The 19,281-nt window shown below is 41.8% G+C and overlaps 1 protein-coding gene across 5 annotated transcripts in view; it reads left to right on the forward strand.

Moving 5' to 3' along the window:
• PIGN (phosphatidylinositol glycan anchor biosynthesis class N) overlaps positions 1-19,281 on the forward strand; it is a 111,335-nt gene that overhangs the window by 24,031 nt on the left and 68,023 nt on the right. For all 5 annotated transcript variants that reach the window (XR_012629524.1, XM_074873660.1, XM_074873679.1 and 2 more), the window contains exons 5-8: positions 1,527-1,633; positions 10,673-10,797; positions 12,053-12,183; positions 16,045-16,161. Coding sequence is in view for 4 of the 5 variants with exons in the window: in XM_074873660.1 (XP_074729761.1) it covers positions 1,527-1,633; positions 10,673-10,797; positions 12,053-12,183; positions 16,045-16,161 (480 nt within the window). In the remaining variant the exon portion in view is untranslated. The remainder of the gene's footprint in view (positions 1-1,526; positions 1,634-10,672; positions 10,798-12,052; positions 12,184-16,044; positions 16,162-19,281) is intronic.

Raw genomic sequence — 19,281 nt, forward strand, 5'->3', positions numbered from 1 at the left:
TTCTGGTAGACATTAGAAATGGGTAGCAGATGTGTTCCTTTGCTCAATCTGCAAACTGCACACTTTTATTTGGTTTCTTTGGCATGGCACCTCTCAAAGACAGGTCTTCTTGGGTTTGCTGTGACACTATGGAAGAACAGTACAGCACTCTACCATTTTAGACCATCAGTCATCCTGATAGTGATGGCCAGGGCTTAATTTCTTCTTTTGAACTCATTTATCCACCAATTGGAACTCCTGAATTCACTTTTTAATGCCTGGGATTATTTTCTTACTTTTCTTTCAGACTGCGAGACCTGCAGTGAGTGTTCTGGGTTATAAGTAGTAGTAACGTTTCCTGGGGGGCAGGGGGGAGCTGCACCAGAAAATCTGTGCCAGCTTTCATCTTCCTGACTTGAAATACCTGCATCCCTTCTGTGGGTTTGGACATAATCTTGGTTAAACAGCTCACTTACACTGGGATGTTAGTTCATTCACAAGCCTGGAAGCTTACAAAACTACGTGATATAATTGTGACATCCAGTAAATTGGTTATATTCTCTCTGGCCATCAACTGATTGAAGAACACTTTCCCTTCTGGGAGTTTATATTGTCACGGTAGAAATAGCATCCCTGAGCTGTAACAGCTCAGCCATTGACTGAATTATTTCCTTAAACCCCACCTAACTTCAGATCTTTCCAGGACTTCAGAAGTTTACTTTCTATTAGGTCTTCATCCTTCTTTTCCCCCCGCCCTTCTCTGCTTTGCTCTCTTGATAGCGAGTACAGAATGAAATTGTCCAGATGCTGTGTTTTCACTTCCGCAGCCCTCATGTTGTACTTTATACCTGAACATAGTCCGCTCGTTCTCCGTTTTGTAGTTTGAATCCATGTTTTAAAGATGAAGACTTTCAGTATTGTTTTTCTGAAGTTGTCTACTTGGCTTTCAATACTGCATTGCCTCCTAGAATTGATGTACAGTAACTAAGTTACATCCCTCCTGTGGCCTTCCTTATATGTGATATATGATATTTCCTGTGTAAAAGGCCTCACTGATGAGGCATTGTCTTATAAGATCCAGTTTAACAACCAAAAGCTAAGTACATTTTCTTTAACAACCCCCCACCCCCCAAAAAAACCACGTGTGTTCAAAGAAGGCTCTTAATGTGTAGCTTTCTCTGTTAGAAGTTTCTTAGTGAAATCCCTGTTTCAAAAATAAATTCTGATTAATTTGCTTTAACTGGGATTTGTTCTACTCCTATCTGCTTTTCCATACTTCTATTTCCTCACCTGAACATACTGGATAACATTGCTCCTCGTTCCTCTGAGATGCTGATAAGATAATGAGTTAAAATGGTATCCAGGCATCAAAAAACCATAAATTATGGGAAAGTTTAGAATAAGGAGAAAACTTCTTTGGCTTCTCTCAGGGTTGTCGTTCTTGATAGGTTTTTTCCTCCTATTCGTTAATATTAATGTTTTTTTGACTATGAGAAAAGGAAGAGAACTTCCCTTTGTCTCTTATTCCATCTATATTGTTTTTGCAGGTGCTACTGGAGATCACGTTTATACATTTTGTTACACTGCAGAAAGTGAAGACTTCGGAGCACAAGATGCAGCCGAGCTTGACATGTGGGTTTTTGATCATGTTAAGGTGAGTAGAGAATCTTTTTATGCTACCTGTGTATAAAAAGCACAGCTGGATGTTAACTTTATAGAAGTAGAAAGTAAGAAATTTTTGAACGACCTATCACTTGGAGTCAAAATTGCTTGAATTGATTATCGTGACTAGTGTAATGGAAGTTTAGATGAAGTATTTATCAGTCAATGTTAATAAGAAAAACTTAACACTAATAAAAATACCCTTTAAAAACATTCTTGACTTTGTCTTAAATTTGCATATCATCTGAAGCCCATTTTAGAGTACTACAGACCCTTTAAAATCTTGAATGTGATTAGTTAAGGATTTTATGGCATGACAGAAATGGTGAGTCTTCAGTATGAGAAAGAAATGGACAATATTATTGGGTTAGTTTTTGTCAGGCTTATACCCACTGTAATTATACAGTGTGGCTTGTTCTGACGCCGGTAGCTGGCTCCTGATTATCTACTGTGGCTCATGCTGTGCTGTGGCTGCCAGAGTGTCACCATTAGTTTGGGGCGGGGGTGTGTAAGGGGGAGCAGATGCAGTTTAGGCCCTGAGGCAGTGTAACTTGTTCAGTTGGTGCTCTGTTCAGATGACTTGGGACAGTTCTGGTTCATGACTGTTGTTTTCTGTGACACTGTCACTGTAAGTATTAATAGTCCAAGGCACATAGTTTCTGATTATTCATTAATTTCTATATTCATGTTAATCCATGCTACCTCACTTGTTCTGGATTAAGAAATACTGATAGTGAGTATTGGTGTAAAAACATCTGTATCAGTGGAGCAATTAGGTGAATTACTTTATGGATCTCACAACAATGTTAATGGAGTTTAAGACTTAATAAAACTTCTTCAAGGTCTTTATGGTAACCAGCATAAATCAAATCAAACCAAAAATAAAGCCAAATAAATCAATAAACCAAATCAGCATCTATATTAGGAAGACAAGGGTGGGTCCACTTTGAACAGCGACACAGGGTGGAAAATTTCATTATAGTTCGCTAATTTTCAAAGGAAGTGACTTTCTGAATTTGCAGGTGAAAAGTTTCTTTTTAAACGGCCGTTCTTTTCCTGAATGCGCACTTGTGCCAAGTTGCGTGTTGTAATGCGTATGAATAATACCAATCAAATTAGGCTGTCAATTACACTTGAATAGCTGTTGTCTTAAAGTTGCACCCTGTTGTCATTTGGAGCTGCACAAGTATGTGAGGGTGGTACTACCTTTCTTTTGCTTCAAAACACTTAATGGCATTTCTTCTTTCAAACTATGATATGTTTAATATATATGTCATTACTCATTACTTTTTTCCTTGGAACCAGCACCATTATTTTAAAGACTTAGTTTGCCCATCTAAATTTCATACTGTGAATGGATAGGACCTGACTGACTAGCGTAAAACACTCATTCCATTAATAATCTCTTCAGTTACACATCAGCGATTGTTTCAGAAGCGTGAAACTTGAGGCTGACTGAAACTGAGGTCACTCTGCTGTTATAACTCGAACAATTTAGCTATGCTAGTGAGATTATATATAAGTAACAATGACAATTTGCTGAAATAGAAATTCTTCTTTGCCTACATTTTTTGAGTTTTATTTCAAATATTTAGCAACATAGTGTTTAACTCTTATGTTGGGCAAGGTGGTCCCTGGATTTCTGCCTCTTTAGGAAGTAAAAGGCACTAACGTGTACTCCCTCTCTACTGTGTAGTCAGCAGGTCCCAAGCATCACGAGGGCTACTTGTGGCCTCCTCTGCCCCGAAAAAGATGGGGATAAAATGGAGAATGGTTAGCTAATGTTAGGGCTGCTAATGCTGGCACCCTGAAATTGCTTGTTCTCTTAAAAAGTGCTAACGGTAACTCAGTTGGTCAGGAAATGCGAAACTCTGACTAGTTTTTATTTGTATGAATCAGAAGCAAATTGCTTAAATCATGAGTGGAGGAAAAAATGTATGATACTTGATAGTTCCTGTCATGTCTGCTTGTGGTACAAGGTGATCCTAGCCCTTTCTTGGGACAGAAAATTGAGTATAGACCACACTGGGTGGGGATTTTATCTGCAGCTGGGTTAAAATGTGGTGATAGCTTGGGAGTGGCTTGGTATGGAGTTGATTGTATTTTTTTTTATGGGTTTTGGGTGTTGGTTTTTTTTTTAGAAGCCTTCAGAAATAAAGGACTGAGTGTAATTTAGTGTGATGTGGCCCAATGATTCTCAGTTAAATAACCGTGCCCTAGATCGTAGTTTGAGCCTGTGCTAAAGAAAAATTAGGGAGCAAAGTCCTGGGAGTCTAGGTTAACTAACAGGAAAAAAAAAGTGTTTTTAATGTATTTCTGATTCTTTAAGTATTTTGTGAAAAATGGTTTTATAAGATTGAACTCTTTTTTTACAGTAAATTGAATAAAATTCCGGGACCTCCATCAGTCTTGGAGACGAGTCCCAGTAATGGTCTAACCACAGTTTATTATGACCACAGGGTAGGATATGCTCGAGATATTCAGTTGATGTCTCCTGACTTAAATGGACATGTAGGTGCAGATGGCAAACATTTTTTTTCTTTCTCTCCTTTTTCTCATTTTGAACACAGTACTTCATTCTTCCTTTGGCCTTTTTCTGCTGGAAGAAGGCCAGACTAAGCCTTCAGTCTGTCCCTTCTATGCAGGGTGGGAGCTGGAGTCCAGAACTGAATGATGTTAAACTTTGAAGCTCTGAAAACAGTGCCATGACCTGATGTTGATTTCTGCCAGTGGATTACAATACGAATAGCTCTGCTCTAAATAGCAGTACATGGTTGAATGATTTATTTTAAATGTGTAGGAGTCTTGTGCATGAGCATGCTCAACAGATATAAACCTGTCATATATGTTTAACCTACCCTTGTATGTTCATTTTACATCTAAAAAACTGGTGTAACTGTTTAAACTCTCACATCAGCACAAATCAGTGTGCACGGTTTTAATCAGCCATTTTAATTAAGTTGTCCTGGATTTATGTATGAAGGAGCTTTGTGAAAGGAGAGAGTTTGTTTGGTCTCTTTCTCTCTGTCCATCCATGTGGTCAGCAACAGTTTCTCAGCTCTGTTAAAGGATCATCCTTCCCTGGAGGGCTCTGTTATGGGGGAGCAAGCGGTCCCCAACAACTTAAACACTTATGGAGTCCATATTTTGTTCAGACATAAGTAAATCATGTATTTACTAGACCTTCTAGATAGTTTCTTTAATTCTTTGCTTTCTCCCATCCAAGGAGGGAGATGATGCGAAAAGATTTCACACAGTTGTAACCAAACTTGTCTTGTAATACTAAATGAAAATTGCATTATAATTAACTGTACAGTTTACTCTGAACATTTTAATGGGAAACTTATTGCTAATCTTACTAAATTGCATATGGGTTGTAGCCAGGGCATTGTTTATTGTTAGTTGCCTGAAAATCATAGAAGAGTTGCCAGAATCCTAGAAGAAGTAGTTTGGAAGCAAGCTATAGTGGTCAATTCCAACTCCCTGTGTGAAGGAGGTCCAGTTGGAGCAGGCTGCTCAGGCCTTGCCCAGTCAAGTTTTGAGCATCTTCAAGGGCAGAAATTCAACAGCCTCTTGAGCACCTGTTCCAGCATCTGGCTATAGTTATGTTTTAAAAAATAATTTTTAAATTCTCTTTATCTTACTGGAATTTTCCACATTTCAGATTGTGAGTTTCCCCTTTTCCCATCACCAAGGCCCTCTGAGCAGTCTGGCTCAATCTTGTCTTCACCCTCCCAGTAGATGGTTATAGACAGCCATGAGATCTGTCCTTAGCTGCCTTTTCTTGAGACTGGAGAAACTGAGTTCTCTCAGCATCTTTGTTGTTTACTCCCATCCCTGAAACTTCTTGGTGTCATTTGACTTAAATATACAAGGGAGGTAATATTACTGAATAGAGCAAATAAAAGGGAAACAAAAAAAAAGAGACTGAAAGATATAGTTAACATATAATAGTGTCTTGGAAACTAGTGTTGAGTGGTGGTAGGTCTCGAGTTTTGTGAATATTGAGTACCGGAAAGAAGAGGCCTTTAGCAGGCTACAAGGAGATGCAGGGATAGTGCTGGGCAAACAGTTCAGCAACCTCCAGGGCAGGGTGAAGTGGGTTTTGCCCCTACTGTTTGGTGTCCTGCTTACCAGCTCACCACCTTTATCAGACTAAGGTAACTCTTTGTGGTGAACTTTGTTTTTTTCAGTATACTATTTTAAAAAAATGTTCCATCAGATAAAGTTTGGTATTTCCTCTGGGAAAAGATGCCACATCTTAGGTTACACTCATCTTCCTTTTGTCATCTCATTCTTAATTAGGCAGAGATTGGGCAAGCTCTACTGGCTGCTCCTGGTCTGGGTTACAAGGTGGCTGGGGCTGGGAGAGTGGGGTGGTTTTGGAGTGTCATGGGGACTTGTCTGGTGGGAGAGAAGCTCAGGCCTTGCCTTCCTCACAGTGTTGTCTTTTGCTTAATCAGTCTGTGATAGAAAAATACCTGCCTTCCAATATTGATCTACATTTTAGGATTTAATTTTCGAAGATTCCTGTTTGTCTGTTTTCATATGTTTTTTCCTTTTATTTAATTAAAAATAAGAGAACAGAATTATACTATATCGTGCAAATTACTGGTGTGCTCTGGAAGGCTTCTTCAGTCTGTGGTCAAATATGTGCAGATAGATGGACCCCTGTGAGAAATGGAAATCTTCATTTAAAAAATAATTATATTGTTATTGAATGTGATCAGATTTTGTTCTTGTGTCTTTATTTAAAATATCTCTGGACTTTGGTCATGATTTTGTTTGGAAAAGAGCTGAAGCTGAGAGCGTGCAAATATTAGTCTATGTGGCTTGTGGATATCCAGGGAGAAAAAAAGGTGAAATTGCTTACTGCTGTGGTTTCCTGACATGGCATACTATGATACTCTTGCTGCCAGTTCGATCTTCCTCTGGGTACAGTGTCTTGTGTTTACACAAGGTGTGTGCTTTTTAAGTTTTTAAGACCTCCACCACTGTCACAGGCGTGTGGTGGACTGCTGAAATGGTTCACTGGCTCTACCAGCATTTTACCTGGAGTTTTGTGTGAAATTCAAAGACACTTTTGTTTATATTAGTGTACTGAAAGGTTCTCTGGATGCTCTTTGAACTAAAACCCTACCCAACTTTGTTTCCTTGGGCAGTGCTGTTACTAAGGGGATCATGTTGGAATAGCTGTCTGCCTGCATTTTGCATTACTGTAATGTGACCATATGAGCCATCTCAAGACTCATTCATTCTGAGGGGAAAATCCCCCCTGGCATCTGCTTCAGGGATGCTGAAGTAGGAGTAAGTAGAAGTAGTGCAAGGCAGATGTATATTCTTTAGTTTAGGTATTTGCGAAGCATGTCTTTGTTTTTTTTCTTTTGGAGTGTCTTCGTGTTAGAATCAGGGGGAAGGCCAACAGGGCAGATGTTGTAGTAGGAGTCTACTATAGGCCACCCACCCAGGACAGAGAGGTGGATGAAATATTCTATAGGCATTTAGGAGAAATCTCATGATCGCTTGCCCTTGTTCTTGTGGGAGACTTTAACTTCCCAGACATCTGCAGGAAATATAACACAGCAGAGAGAGACCAGTCCCGGAGATTCCTGGAATGTGTGGCAGATAACTTCCTGACGCAGCTGGTGAGTGAACTGACCAGAGAAGGTGCCCTGCTGGATCTCCTCTATGTGAACAGAGAAGGACTGGTGGATGATGTGGCGGTCAGAGGCCGACTAGGGCACAGCGATCATGAAATAATAGAGTTCTCTATTCTTAGAGAGGCCAGGGGAGAGCTAAGCAGAACTGACATCCTGGACTTCCATAGGGCTGACTTTGTCTTGTTTGGGAACCTGCTTGAAAGGATACCTTGGGAGACGATCCTGAAGGGTATAGGGGTCCAGGAAGGCTGGGCGCTCTTTAAGAAGGAAGTGTTAATGGCTCAGGAGCAGGCAGTCCCCAGGTGCTGTAAGAGTAGCCAGCGACAGAGAAGACCACCCTGGCTGAAGAGGTAGCTTTGGCTGGAACTCAGGGAGAAAAGGAAAGTTTACAGCCTTTGGAAGAAGGGGCTAGCCACTCACAGTGATTACAAAGAGGCTGTGAGGCTATGCAGGGCAGAAATCAGGAAGTCTAAAGCCCAGCTGGAAATTACTCTGGCTTCAGCAATCAAGGACAACAAGAAATGTTTCTATAAGTACGTCAGTAGCAAAAGAAAGACCAGGGAGAGTCTCCATCCCCTGCTAGATGCAGGAGGAAACATGGTAGCAAGTGACAAGGAAAAGGCTGAGGTGCTCAATGCCTTCTTTGCCTCAGTCTTTAATAACAAGACTAGTTGTATTGAGGGAATCCAGCCTCCTCAGCCAGAAGACAGAGACTGGGAGAACGACCCCCCTGCATTCCAGGAGGAGATAGTCAGTGACCTACTGCATCCCATAGACACACACAAGTCTATGGGACAGGATGGGATACACCCGAGGGTGCTGAAGGAGCTGGCTGGGGTGCTCGCCAAGCCGCTTTCCATCATTTGCCAGCAGTCCTGGCTGACCGGGGAGGTCCCAACAGATTGGAAATTGGCCAATGTGACAGCCATATATAAGAAGGGTTGGAAGGATTGTAAGGGAAAGAATGTTGTTTTCGCATAATAAGCCTGATGGGAAGGGCAGGAGCGATTCACCAAAGCAATCAACAAGAGCAATTCACAACCATTGAAATCCCTGGCCTAGGGCTAGAAGGCAAGTGGTCTTTCTGGCAACTGTGATGACCCAGTACTTGGAACTGGCTTTAGATGAATGCAGATACCGAAAGACTTGGGGAACCTGAATTTCAAACTTTTCCATCTTAGTACGCTTGCGTGATGAGCTCATGCACGTTAACTTCTCCGCCCTGGAGAAAGCCAAGGTTCATTTCCATGAACATGCGATGTATGAACACATACATGAAGGGGCGTATCGGTAGGCGGTTCGGGAAGTCTGTACGCCCTGTAGTACTCAGCCAATGAGGAATCAGGGGAGGGAACTGGCGGTTGGGAGAAAGGGATATAAACCATTGCACGATGGCTGGTAGGCGCGTCCACTTGATGGGGGTGCCCGGTCTTGCAAGAATGTAATAGAGTGCTTCACACAGCATCCTGTCTGAGCTGCTGATAATTGGCAACTGAGCGTTTCTCACAGGATGATCCAGGAAATTACAGGCCTGTCAGCTTGACTTCGGTGCCCGGGAAGCTGATGGAGCAGCTCATCCTGAGTGCCATCATACAACACGTGCGGGACAACCAGATGATCAGGCCCAGTCAGCATGGGTTTATGAAAGGCAGGTCCCATCTGACAAACCTGATCTCCTTCTACGACAGGGCGACCTGCTTATTGGATGAGGGAAAGGCTGTGGATGTTATCTACCTTGACTTCAGTAAGGCCTTTGACACCATTTCCCACAGCATTCTCCTGGCAAAACTGGCTGCTCGTGGCTTGGATGGGCACACACTTTGCTGGGTAAAAAACTGGCTGGATGGCCGGGCCCAAAGAGTTGTGGTGAATGGAGTTAAATCCAGTTGGCGGCCGGTCACGAGTGGTGAACCCCAGGGCTCGGTTTTGGGGCCACTCCTGTTTAACATCTTTATTGATGATCTAGATGAGGGGATCAAGTGCACCCTCAGTAAGTTTGCAGATGACACCAAGTTGGGTGGGAGTGTTGATCTGCTCGAGGGTAGGGAGGCTCTGCAGAGAGACCTGGACAGGCTGGAGCGATGGGCTAAGGCCAACTGTATGAGCTTCAATAAGGCCAAATGCCGGGTGCTGCACTTGGGCCACAACAACCCCCAGCAGCGCTACAGGCTTGGGGAGGAGTGGCTGGAGAGCTGCCAGTCAGAGAGGGACCTGGGGGTGTTGATTGACAGCCGGCTGAACATGAGCCAGCAGTGTGCCCAGGTGGCCAAGAAGGCCAATGGCATCCTGGCTTGTATCAGAAATAGCGTGGCCAGCAGGGACAGGGAAGTGATCTTACCCCTGTACTCAGCACTGGTGAGGCCGCACCTCGATTACTGTGTTCAGTTTTGGGCCCCTCACTACAAAAAGGACATTGAATTACTCGAGCATGTCCAGAGAAGGGCAACGAAGCTGGTGAAGGGTCTGGAGCACATGTCGTATGAGGAGCGGCTGAGGGAACTGGGGTTGTTTAGTCTGGAGAAGAGGAGGCTGAGGGGAGACCTCATTGCCCTCTACAGCTACCTGAAAGGAGGTTGCAGAGAGCTGGGGATGAGTCTCTTTAACCAAGTAATAAGGGATAGAACAAGAGGTAATGGCCTCAAGTTGCACCAGGGAAGGTTTAGACTGGATATTAGGAAGCATTTCTTTACAGAACGGGTTGTTAGGCATTGGAATGGGCTGCCCAGGGAGGTGGTGGAGTCCCCATCCCTGGAGGTGTTTAAGAGTAGGGTCGACATAGCACTGAGGGATATGGTGTAGTTGGGAACTGTCAGTGTTAGGTTAATGGTTGGACTGGATGATCTTCAAGGTCTTTTCCAACCTAGACAGTTCTGTGATTCTGCAAACAAGTTGTAGCTTAGTATTTCAGTCCTGCAGAACCTGTTTCCAAAGCAAGAGTATTTGAGACCTTTGCTTCCAGCAATAAATCAATGGAAGTTTAAAGCCATAAGTGGTGCTTAGAAATGGTTCATCATTGACGTTATACAGGAGCCAAAGCAGGGATCTGGTATTTCTGCCTAAAGAAACTCAAAAGGCCAAACAAAACAGAGCAAAAAACCCCAAAACCCAAACCAACCAAACAAAACTCCAAACAACAAAGACCCCTCAGCTTCAGGAGTGTTGCCTTAGATAAACTGAAACTTCGGACTGACTATACTGATGGTAGTTATCCTTCAAGAAGTAAATTGGGAAGTAATTAATTTTTCTCTTTTATAACTCTAATAACTGCTAGTGTTTTGACATGAAAACAGCTGCAGTTTAGTTTTGATAGACTGCCTGTCATCTTTTTCCATTGTACTCAGATTAATATCTTAATGGCTTATTCCATACAGAGCTTCTTTAATTCTTCCAGAAGTAATCAAACATTGTTCTCTGCACTGAATGAAGAGAAAGTGGTGCTGTTCCTGCATTTGCTAGGCATAGACACAAATGGACATGCTCATCGGCCAAACTCGAGGTAATTGAGAGATTAAGGCTATCTTTCTTGGTAGTTTTAAATGCATATAGTAACTTTTTAACAGTGCTATTTATCAAGCCTGAAACAAGACTTGTAGTCTTGAGGGTTTCTCAAGTAGGTCATACATGTCACCATGGTTACTTATATTCTGAATTTTCTGGGGTTTTTTGTTTTTATGTTCTCCTCTGTAGAAGTGACAGATTTTTACTATATACAGTGTGCCTAGTTATACTCCTGTAGTCAAGTCTGATTTTTAGCAGATCATCTTAGTTGTAGTCAACACATAATCTAGAGGATATGTAGGAAATAGCAGTTTTAGACATAAAATGGAAACAGTTCTCAGATTCCCCATGGCCGAAGTGGTATGGTTGAGTTTATAGACAACAGTAGTCTTAGAAATAATGGCTGAAAATTCCAGCATTATGTTTTAGATTTTCTTAGGACACTTGAACAAAGAGAAGAGTTTAGATTAACAGTATTCATCACCAATTAATCTTGAAGTGTGTTATTTGAGAACTTTCTTTTCACTTCCTCATGTGCTTTGAATGTAATGTAGGATATTATGTCTTTCTCTTGATCCTTGCATACTTTCAAAACCCTTGCTCTCATTTCCTACATCATTCCAAAGTTCATATTTGCTGTATGATCTCATGTTTTTTGTTATGATTTTTTGAAGATAGAGTTTTAAAACTGACTTTAGCAATACCAACAAATAGAAAATTAGTTGGCTAAAAGTTAATTATGGTCACTTTTTCTAAAAATATACAAATTTTTGGTTCCACAAAACTCTGGGATCTGTGCTGATGTGTGAATCATCTCAAAACAGTCCCTGCATGCTGAGATCTTTTTGTTGTTTAGTTACTGGCTTAAAGTAATTTTTGAAACGTATAACTTAACGTGTTTGAGTTTTCCAGAAGTCCTTAGTTTTGGCATTCTCCTTAACTTGGCTGATAGCTGTGGGTGATTAAATTATAGTCTTCAATCAAGGATAGATAAGATTTGAAATATAAATAAACATCCATTTGAGTCTGTAGTCTCAGGAACCTTCAAACTGTGCTGTGACAATTTAGTATCTCTCATAAGACTTAGAGGAAGAGAGATTTTACATCTAGGATGCCTTTTGTTAGTTTGAGGTTCTGTAGAGGATAAAGCTGTCTATAATTAAAGGACTGGGCATTATGACCATGGATAACGTGCTTTATACCAAGTGTGAGAGCAACTTCGAATCTGACAATACTTTTTCTTATTTTTCTAGGGAATACAAGGAGAATATTAAAAAAGTTGATGAGGGTGTAAAAGAAATTGCTTCGATGATTGACAATTTCTATGGAAATGATGGGAAAACTGCGTTTATTTTAACTTCTGACCATGGAATGACAGATTGGGGTAAGTCTTTTTAAACACTGAGTCAACTGAGTTTATGAGTAACTGTCCCATTAGAGGCTTTGGAGACCCTGCTTTGATTTGGTATCCTAAGTGTTGCTTGTATAGGAAACCCATGCAAATCAGGAAGGAAATGGCTGATTGTCTGCAGGGGCCCTCATCAGCCCTGTGACAGCTGAGTTGTATATCTGGACAGAAAAAAGAAAATAAATAGGCTAAAGCTTAACTCCCTTAGTGGCTGCTAGTAGGAATAAAAAGACCTGAATACCAGTTCTGTTAGAGCCTCCCTCCAGAAAACTAGCCCAAGCAGGAGGAGATTGTGTTATTTGGCTGCCAACAGCAAGACTGGTCTTTTTCCCGCCCATGTGGGAGATACAGTTTTCACTTTGGTGCTCTGTAGCACCTGAAAAAGGTGGCAAATCTGTCCAGGAGCTGTTGAAAAACTTTGTGGGGAATATGTTCTTGCTTGTTTTGGCCTTTTAAGCACAGCAGAAAGGATGGGACTGCTGTGTGATCTTTCTAGAGGAGGGTGGTGCTGGAGACTATGTGGAGCAGCTGAAAGTACAGAAAGGAGAGTGGGGCAGGTGGTGGCCAGGCTAGGACCCACAGAGGCCACTTCTGAAGGGCATGACCACAGTGGCCAAATGACTTGAGACAGTTTTGGCATAACAAGATTAAGGGCAGATGAGTTCATGGTGGTGAACTCGTTTAGACATTTTTTTCTTCTCTTTCAAGAATTTTAAGAACACTCCTGTCCTGGTGTGCAGCCAATGAAAGTGATAAATCTTTCTTCCAATGCTGCGTGTGTGTAACTCCTAACTGTGATACTTTTGAAACAAGGATGCTTCAGTCATGGTCTTGGCAAAATTCAGCATCTTATTCTGTGTGTGGAATCCTAAACTTTTTAAATGGAAGGGATGCAGACTTTTTCTGTCATCAGAGATGACAGAAATATTCGCCTATTCAAAATGAGCCTGATTACCACCTGCTCATTTGCAAAATAGTCTGTTTTGAAAATCATTTACCATTGAGCTGACTGACCCAATAAAATATTAATTCTGGCATATATTTTTTGTCTGTTTCAATAAATCACTTGATAATTTTTTATAAGGGAGGTTTGTATATTTTATTTCTTTATATATATGCGGTATATAATCATAGGGGCCTCAGGAGGTCCAACCACCAACTCAAAACCGGATTAGCTTTGGGATCAGACACAGTTGCTTGGGCTTTATCCAGCAGGGCCTTTAAAACCTCAAAGGATGGAACCTATGCAACCCCTTTGGGCAGCCTGTTCCGCTGCTTTCCTGCATTCATGGAGGGGAAGAGGTTTTCTTTATCTGCAGTCTGAACCTCCTTTGTTTCAACTTATACCTCTTCTCTCTCACCCTCCCACCATACGCTGCAGTGAGACCCTGGCTCCATTCTCTCAAACCCCTTCATAGGGGTACAGGCAGGATATTCTGTTACAACTGCCCCAAAGCCATTTCTTCTCCAGGCTGAACAGGTCCCAGTCCCTCAGCCTCTCCTCACAGGAAAAGTGCTCCTCTGACCAGTTTGGGGGTTCCCCACTGAACTCATTCCAGATGCTTCATGTCTTTCCTGTACTGGAGGGGCCCAAAACTGCATCCAGTGTCTAAAGGGTGTCTCACAGGTGCTGAGTAGAGGAGGATAATCCCTTCCCTAGACCATGCTCCTATTAACAGAGCCTGGGGTGCTGTTGCCCTTCCTTACTGCCAGAGTGTGCTGCTGGGGTATTCTCATTATCTACTAGATTCTTTGAAGGGGAAATAAAAGGTGATAGGTGTAACTCTTCAGGCTTTGAGAACCACTATTCTGTCATAGTTTTGTCATCTCTTTCTGTCTTGAAGAAAAAGCTTTATCTTCCACCAGAAGTCTTAATAACTTCAAAGTTGACTTTACTGAGTCCAAGAGCAAACCCAGAGATGATGCTCAGGCCCGTAGCCCAAGGTCTGAAGGCTAGTTCAGTAGCTTTTTATTTGACCTTGTAGTATCAGCAACTGCTGCAGTCTTTCAGTGGTTATTTGCAGAATGGGATATGCACCAGTTTTAAAACAAATTAAAAATTCAAAGGGCAGTGGGGGACCTATTAGGGAAGAGAACATGTTCTGAACTTGACATAATGAAAGAAACTGTAGTTGGTGGCAAAGACCAATAAAATCACTTGCTTTCTCAGTCTGACTCCATGGTTTTGCTTTAAGCAGATCTCAGGTGGAACTGCTGACCACCAGCATGGGTGGTCCCTCACCCACCCTCACCTTGTCTACCTGTTCCTGCTACCATCCTGTACCACACAGTACTGCTGCGTGGTACAGTTGACCAGACAACAGAAAACTAAAGAACAGCACCCTTTCCTGCCCCTTCCCCTGAAAAAGTGTGTTTGGAATGTGCTGAGGGGTGGAGCTTGGAACTCACCCATCTGAAAATCAGATTATTCCCTGCCCCCACCCCCCCCCCCCCCCCCCCCCGGTTATTACTCAGATCAGGCTGAAATCTGTTTTTTATGACAGGGGGAGGGTGGGTACAGCTGCCTCTCTCAGCTGTGTCTGCCTTAAAGTATTCATGGAGGCAGAGTCTCAGTAAAATGCTGATGGAGTTGGTGACTCCACTAAAATGAAAGCTCCCCAAAAATTGCACTTTCCTTCTGTAATAGAAAGAAATAACTGATGCCTGGAAGGTGGAGGAAGCACTTGCTCTATCTGCTCTTCTCCCAGGCTCCGCAAAGAGCACTTGTTGCTGCTTTTGAGCCCAGAGAGTGCCTTTCAAGGGATTTCTGAACATTGGAAATCTTACTCCCAGACTTGTATGTTAAGTTTAGGGCAGTTTAAAGAAAGCAAAGCTGTCTTTCAGCTCTGCCATGGTGATTGTTGTACAGCCTCAATGCTATTCCCAATTTCATACCCAATTCTAGATGGTTTTTTTTTTTTAAAAAAAGCTCGCCTTAAAATGATGTGTTATTCTCCATCCTTCGTAATTCTTAAAATATACACACACACACACAAGAGTGTGTGTCTACACAGATACAAGGAAAATGTAAAATCTTGTAGACCATGAAGTGACCGGCATAGAGTTTGTGTAACAATGACATTCCCTTTGAGACTGGGTTATCTCGTTGCTGTAGTACCTCACCCACAGAGTTCAATGATTAACATTTTCAAGCTTGTGTGGCTTCTGCTTCAGTGCAGCTGCTGTTGAGATGTCACAGTTTTAAAGCTTCCTCCTTTTGGTGACTGATCTATTAATCTGGAGGGAATTAATTTCTCTAGGAAGGAAGTAATGTTTTATCAATTTTTAAGGATTGTGCTACCAGGCTTTAAAACCTTAAAAATGAATTTATATCACTGGGGCAAGGCTGACAGTTGCAATGCATATTGTCTCCTGGTTTTGAAATGGAAGTCTAATCTTTATTTGGGGTTCAGAGATCAGTTCTATATGATTTTTTGGCACACACCTAATTTTACTCAAATCAGCTATCCTTGGTTTCCAGGGGATGCTCAGGATAGGCACATGCAGGTGTTTTGAGCAGGTAACACCTCTACACCTTGAGGCTTTCAAATACTTTGGCTTTAGTTTCTGTATGTTTGGGTCTTTTAATATGCAAAGTTATATTTGATAGGCTTGACTTAAGTAGTACTGATTTCCCAACTTGCAACTTGAATTTAGCCTTTATTGTTAGCAGCATAAAAATAAGCTGTGAAGCTGGAATAGATTCTCTGTAACGGGATTTTAGTATGTATACTGTAACAAGAGCTTAGTACATGTGTGCATATGCATATATAGGTTTTGTTTGTTTTTACACTGTGTGTCTAAAAATTTACACTTTTTTGGTTTGGTGTATCTTAGGATCCCATGGAGCTGGTCATCCCTCAGAAACTTTAACACCACTGATTGTTTGGGGTGCCGGGGTGAATTATCCACAGAAAGTCACATCTCAGTTCTTTGAAGACAATTTTTTGAAAGGTAGGTAAAACATAAAACTGAAGTGCAAGGTGTTGGTGGAAAGGGAGGTGTTTAACCATCACACCTGTTGATCTTCACTGACTTCTGTTCCATTACAGTAAACATGACTTGCTTTGTGTGGTGTGGAAAGTAAAGGTGGCTGGGCGTGACCACGGAGGATATTGAAAAATTGACTAGTTAATATCAGAGTCAGTTTTTTAATCATGGAATTGAAGACTCTGTGGGTACAGGAGGCTACTCACACTCCTAAAATTTAGTTCCAGAGACTTAATTCTTAGGAAGACTCCCAGGGGTTAAAAGCTATTTGTACAGAAACATGATAAGTTGACACGTCCTAAGACTTTTCTAGCTTCACAGTACAACCCTGGGGACTTTCCAGAGATTGTCTTATCTCAGTTACACCCTTGTGGCTGTTGTGGAAATGTAAACAGTTTTTCTCAATGAAAAACTGTGACTCTTTACTGTTGTTTTCTCCCTTTGTCATTTATTTAAGAAGAGTAAACTTTTTTAAAAAGAATTAACTTTTAGTATTTCAAGTATATAGTGTAACAAATACTGGGTTTCTGAAATATCAGTGGATTTCTAGAACCACGTGTGATCAAATTATGCAAGCTCTTCCTCTTTCATGTGCCCCATTCTTGTAGCCTGCTCTGTTTCATAAGATGCCTTGTATCTCTCACATTGTCACTCACTATCAATGAGGTAACGACTTTATTGAATTGTTTGTCAAACTACATTAGAGAAGAGAAAATAGGCAAAAATTACTTCAGCCCTGAGGTTTTAACTGTGCGCTGCTCTTGAGAAGGTATTTGGTAACAGATTAAACAGGGCTTCTCAGATACAGACCATGCTAACATTCACTCTTTGTGATTAACTGCTGCTATAAAACTGTGACATCTCTGATAAAATTGAAAATTATTTGTAGAATAAAAAATAGAAAACAGAGTAAAACCAACTTATTTTGGTGTCTGTGATGTCTGATCTGGTAGATTTCTAAGGACACTTGATGTCTCTAAGGGTTGATCTGTAATAGTAGATTTTTACAGTTGTCAGTTTCCTTGATTCTCACCAGCTTTAGTACAAACCTCAGTGTTTGACTTCAAGTGGTGATAAAAATGGTGTGAGAGCATTTAAAAAAAAATCAGTATTGAGCTGACTTCCAGGTACACAGTAGGGAAAGCTTTTTGGCTGCCATCTGTTAGGAAATGTGAATTTTCTTAAAGGAGGGAATATGTCTGCACCCTGCTGTGCCTGCTTCATATTTTCCTTCTGATGATTTAAAAAAAGCCCAAACTAACAACCAGATAAAAAACCAAACACCCCAAAGCAAACATCAGAAACTCCTCCCTTTGTTCTGGACTTGCTCTGCAGCTTTCCAGCTGGTGAGCATGTTGTTGGTCTGTTTAGACACTATCTTTACAGGTTCTTAATTGCCAGGAGAGTTGAGTCTCTCTGAGTATCTTGGGAATTTGAATCTCTATTTGAGTAATAAGTATCTTCTTAAAAAGTGAGTATTTTCTCTGTGGTAGTACATTATAGCTTCTAATAGTCTATATACCTTAAAAGTACAGAAAAAATTGTTGAAATGGAACTTTGCACTTCCAAGTCAATACAGTTCAGCTACTCCATTAAGTTACAATCCCAGATATTTTCACAAAGCCAACATATGAAAGGAAAGACGCTTAAAAAAGGTCTCTTGAAAAGTTCTCTGAATTTGCCTTTCCTTCTTCATACAAATGCAGCTGAGACTGCGTGCAGGAGAGGAGAATGTTTTCAAAACTGCAGTGTCACTGATGTATGCTGGTGTCCGACTTACATTTGCGATTGCATGCACCAATGTTTAAGTTGTTGGATCTATTGACAATCCTTCCTAATTTCTCTGAGTTAAGAGTTCATGGAAACATCAGAATATTTCTAATGCTGACAAACTTCTTATGGTCTGTTCAGTGCAAGTAGGCTGTAGGCAGCTCAGTGAATTTTCTCTCTTCTCATCATTGACATTGAGGGTCAATACCCCCAAAGGCAGTGCCAACAGGCAGGACTTACTGTTTCCAATTTGTCATGGAAAGATTAATGCACTTCTTGGATGGCTGGAAGGGCACAGTGTGTGCTCTGGGATGACAGCCTTCTCAGTCCCATCACCTGTGTTCTGCCTTCCCTCAGGCCTGGCCATGCAATCACCTTGGAAAGATTTGTGATGGCAGCCCTGCGCCCTGTGGGCAACATGTAGTATTACCCATTTGGCCGTTGGCTTGACGCGTCTTCAGAAAGAAGAGAATACAGAGCTGTTTTCCTGCTCCTCAGCGCAGGCCCTGCTGGATGGTCTTGGGCACAAGCTCAGAGAAGCTTGTAAGCGAAGGCACAGCCTTCTGCAGCAGAAGGATGTGGGATGGTTGTTTTCATTGATACACATCCCTGTTTTGGAGGAGGCTCAGCCTGCTTTGCCATGGCTGAGGGAGCTCAGTGTACCCCTTCACTGCTTTTGCATCTGTGAGGTTTTACATGAGATTTTTTTTCAATTCATGTAGCCTCATCCTCAGCCTGTTCTTGAACCAGTGCTTCCCTGCTATTTCCCCTGAACTGTTTGCATCTGTCGGCCCAGCAGGCTGCAGTAAAAGCAGTGCAGCATAAAGGGGAAAAAAGCCCTATCAAGTGGGTGGAAACCTGTGCTGAGCACTGTACAGGAAACCTAAACAGTGAGCTGGAATCATAAATCAGTGTGGGCAGCACATACACTCCAGGCGCCTCACTCCCAGGGGTACAGCCCAGACTGGCTGGTCTGCAGGTGTGTCCCAGTCCTCAGGAGCTCCTGGGCTCAGTGTCTTATGGCTCCTGGTCCAAGGCAGGTGTCTTCAACTCTGCCTTTTGGGAATATCTGAGTAGGGGAAGCAGAGATGTAAAAGCTTTTGACAAAGCTAGTGTTTCTCTAGCAGAGTGTCCTGTTTTCATCTTGAATAAAGTTAATTTTCTTCCTAGTAGCTGGTATAGTGCTGTGTTTTGGATTTAGGATGAGAATAATGTTGATCATAGAATCATAGAGTGAGTTGAGTTGGAAGGGACCTTAAAGATCATCTAGTTCCAACCCCCCTGCCATGGGCAGGGACACCTTCCAGTAGACCA

The sequence above is a fragment of the Strix uralensis genome, chromosome 1, assembly GCF_047716275.1.
Source record: "Strix uralensis isolate ZFMK-TIS-50842 chromosome 1, bStrUra1, whole genome shotgun sequence".
NCBI classification, from domain to species: Eukaryota; Metazoa; Chordata; class Aves; order Strigiformes; family Strigidae; genus Strix; species Strix uralensis.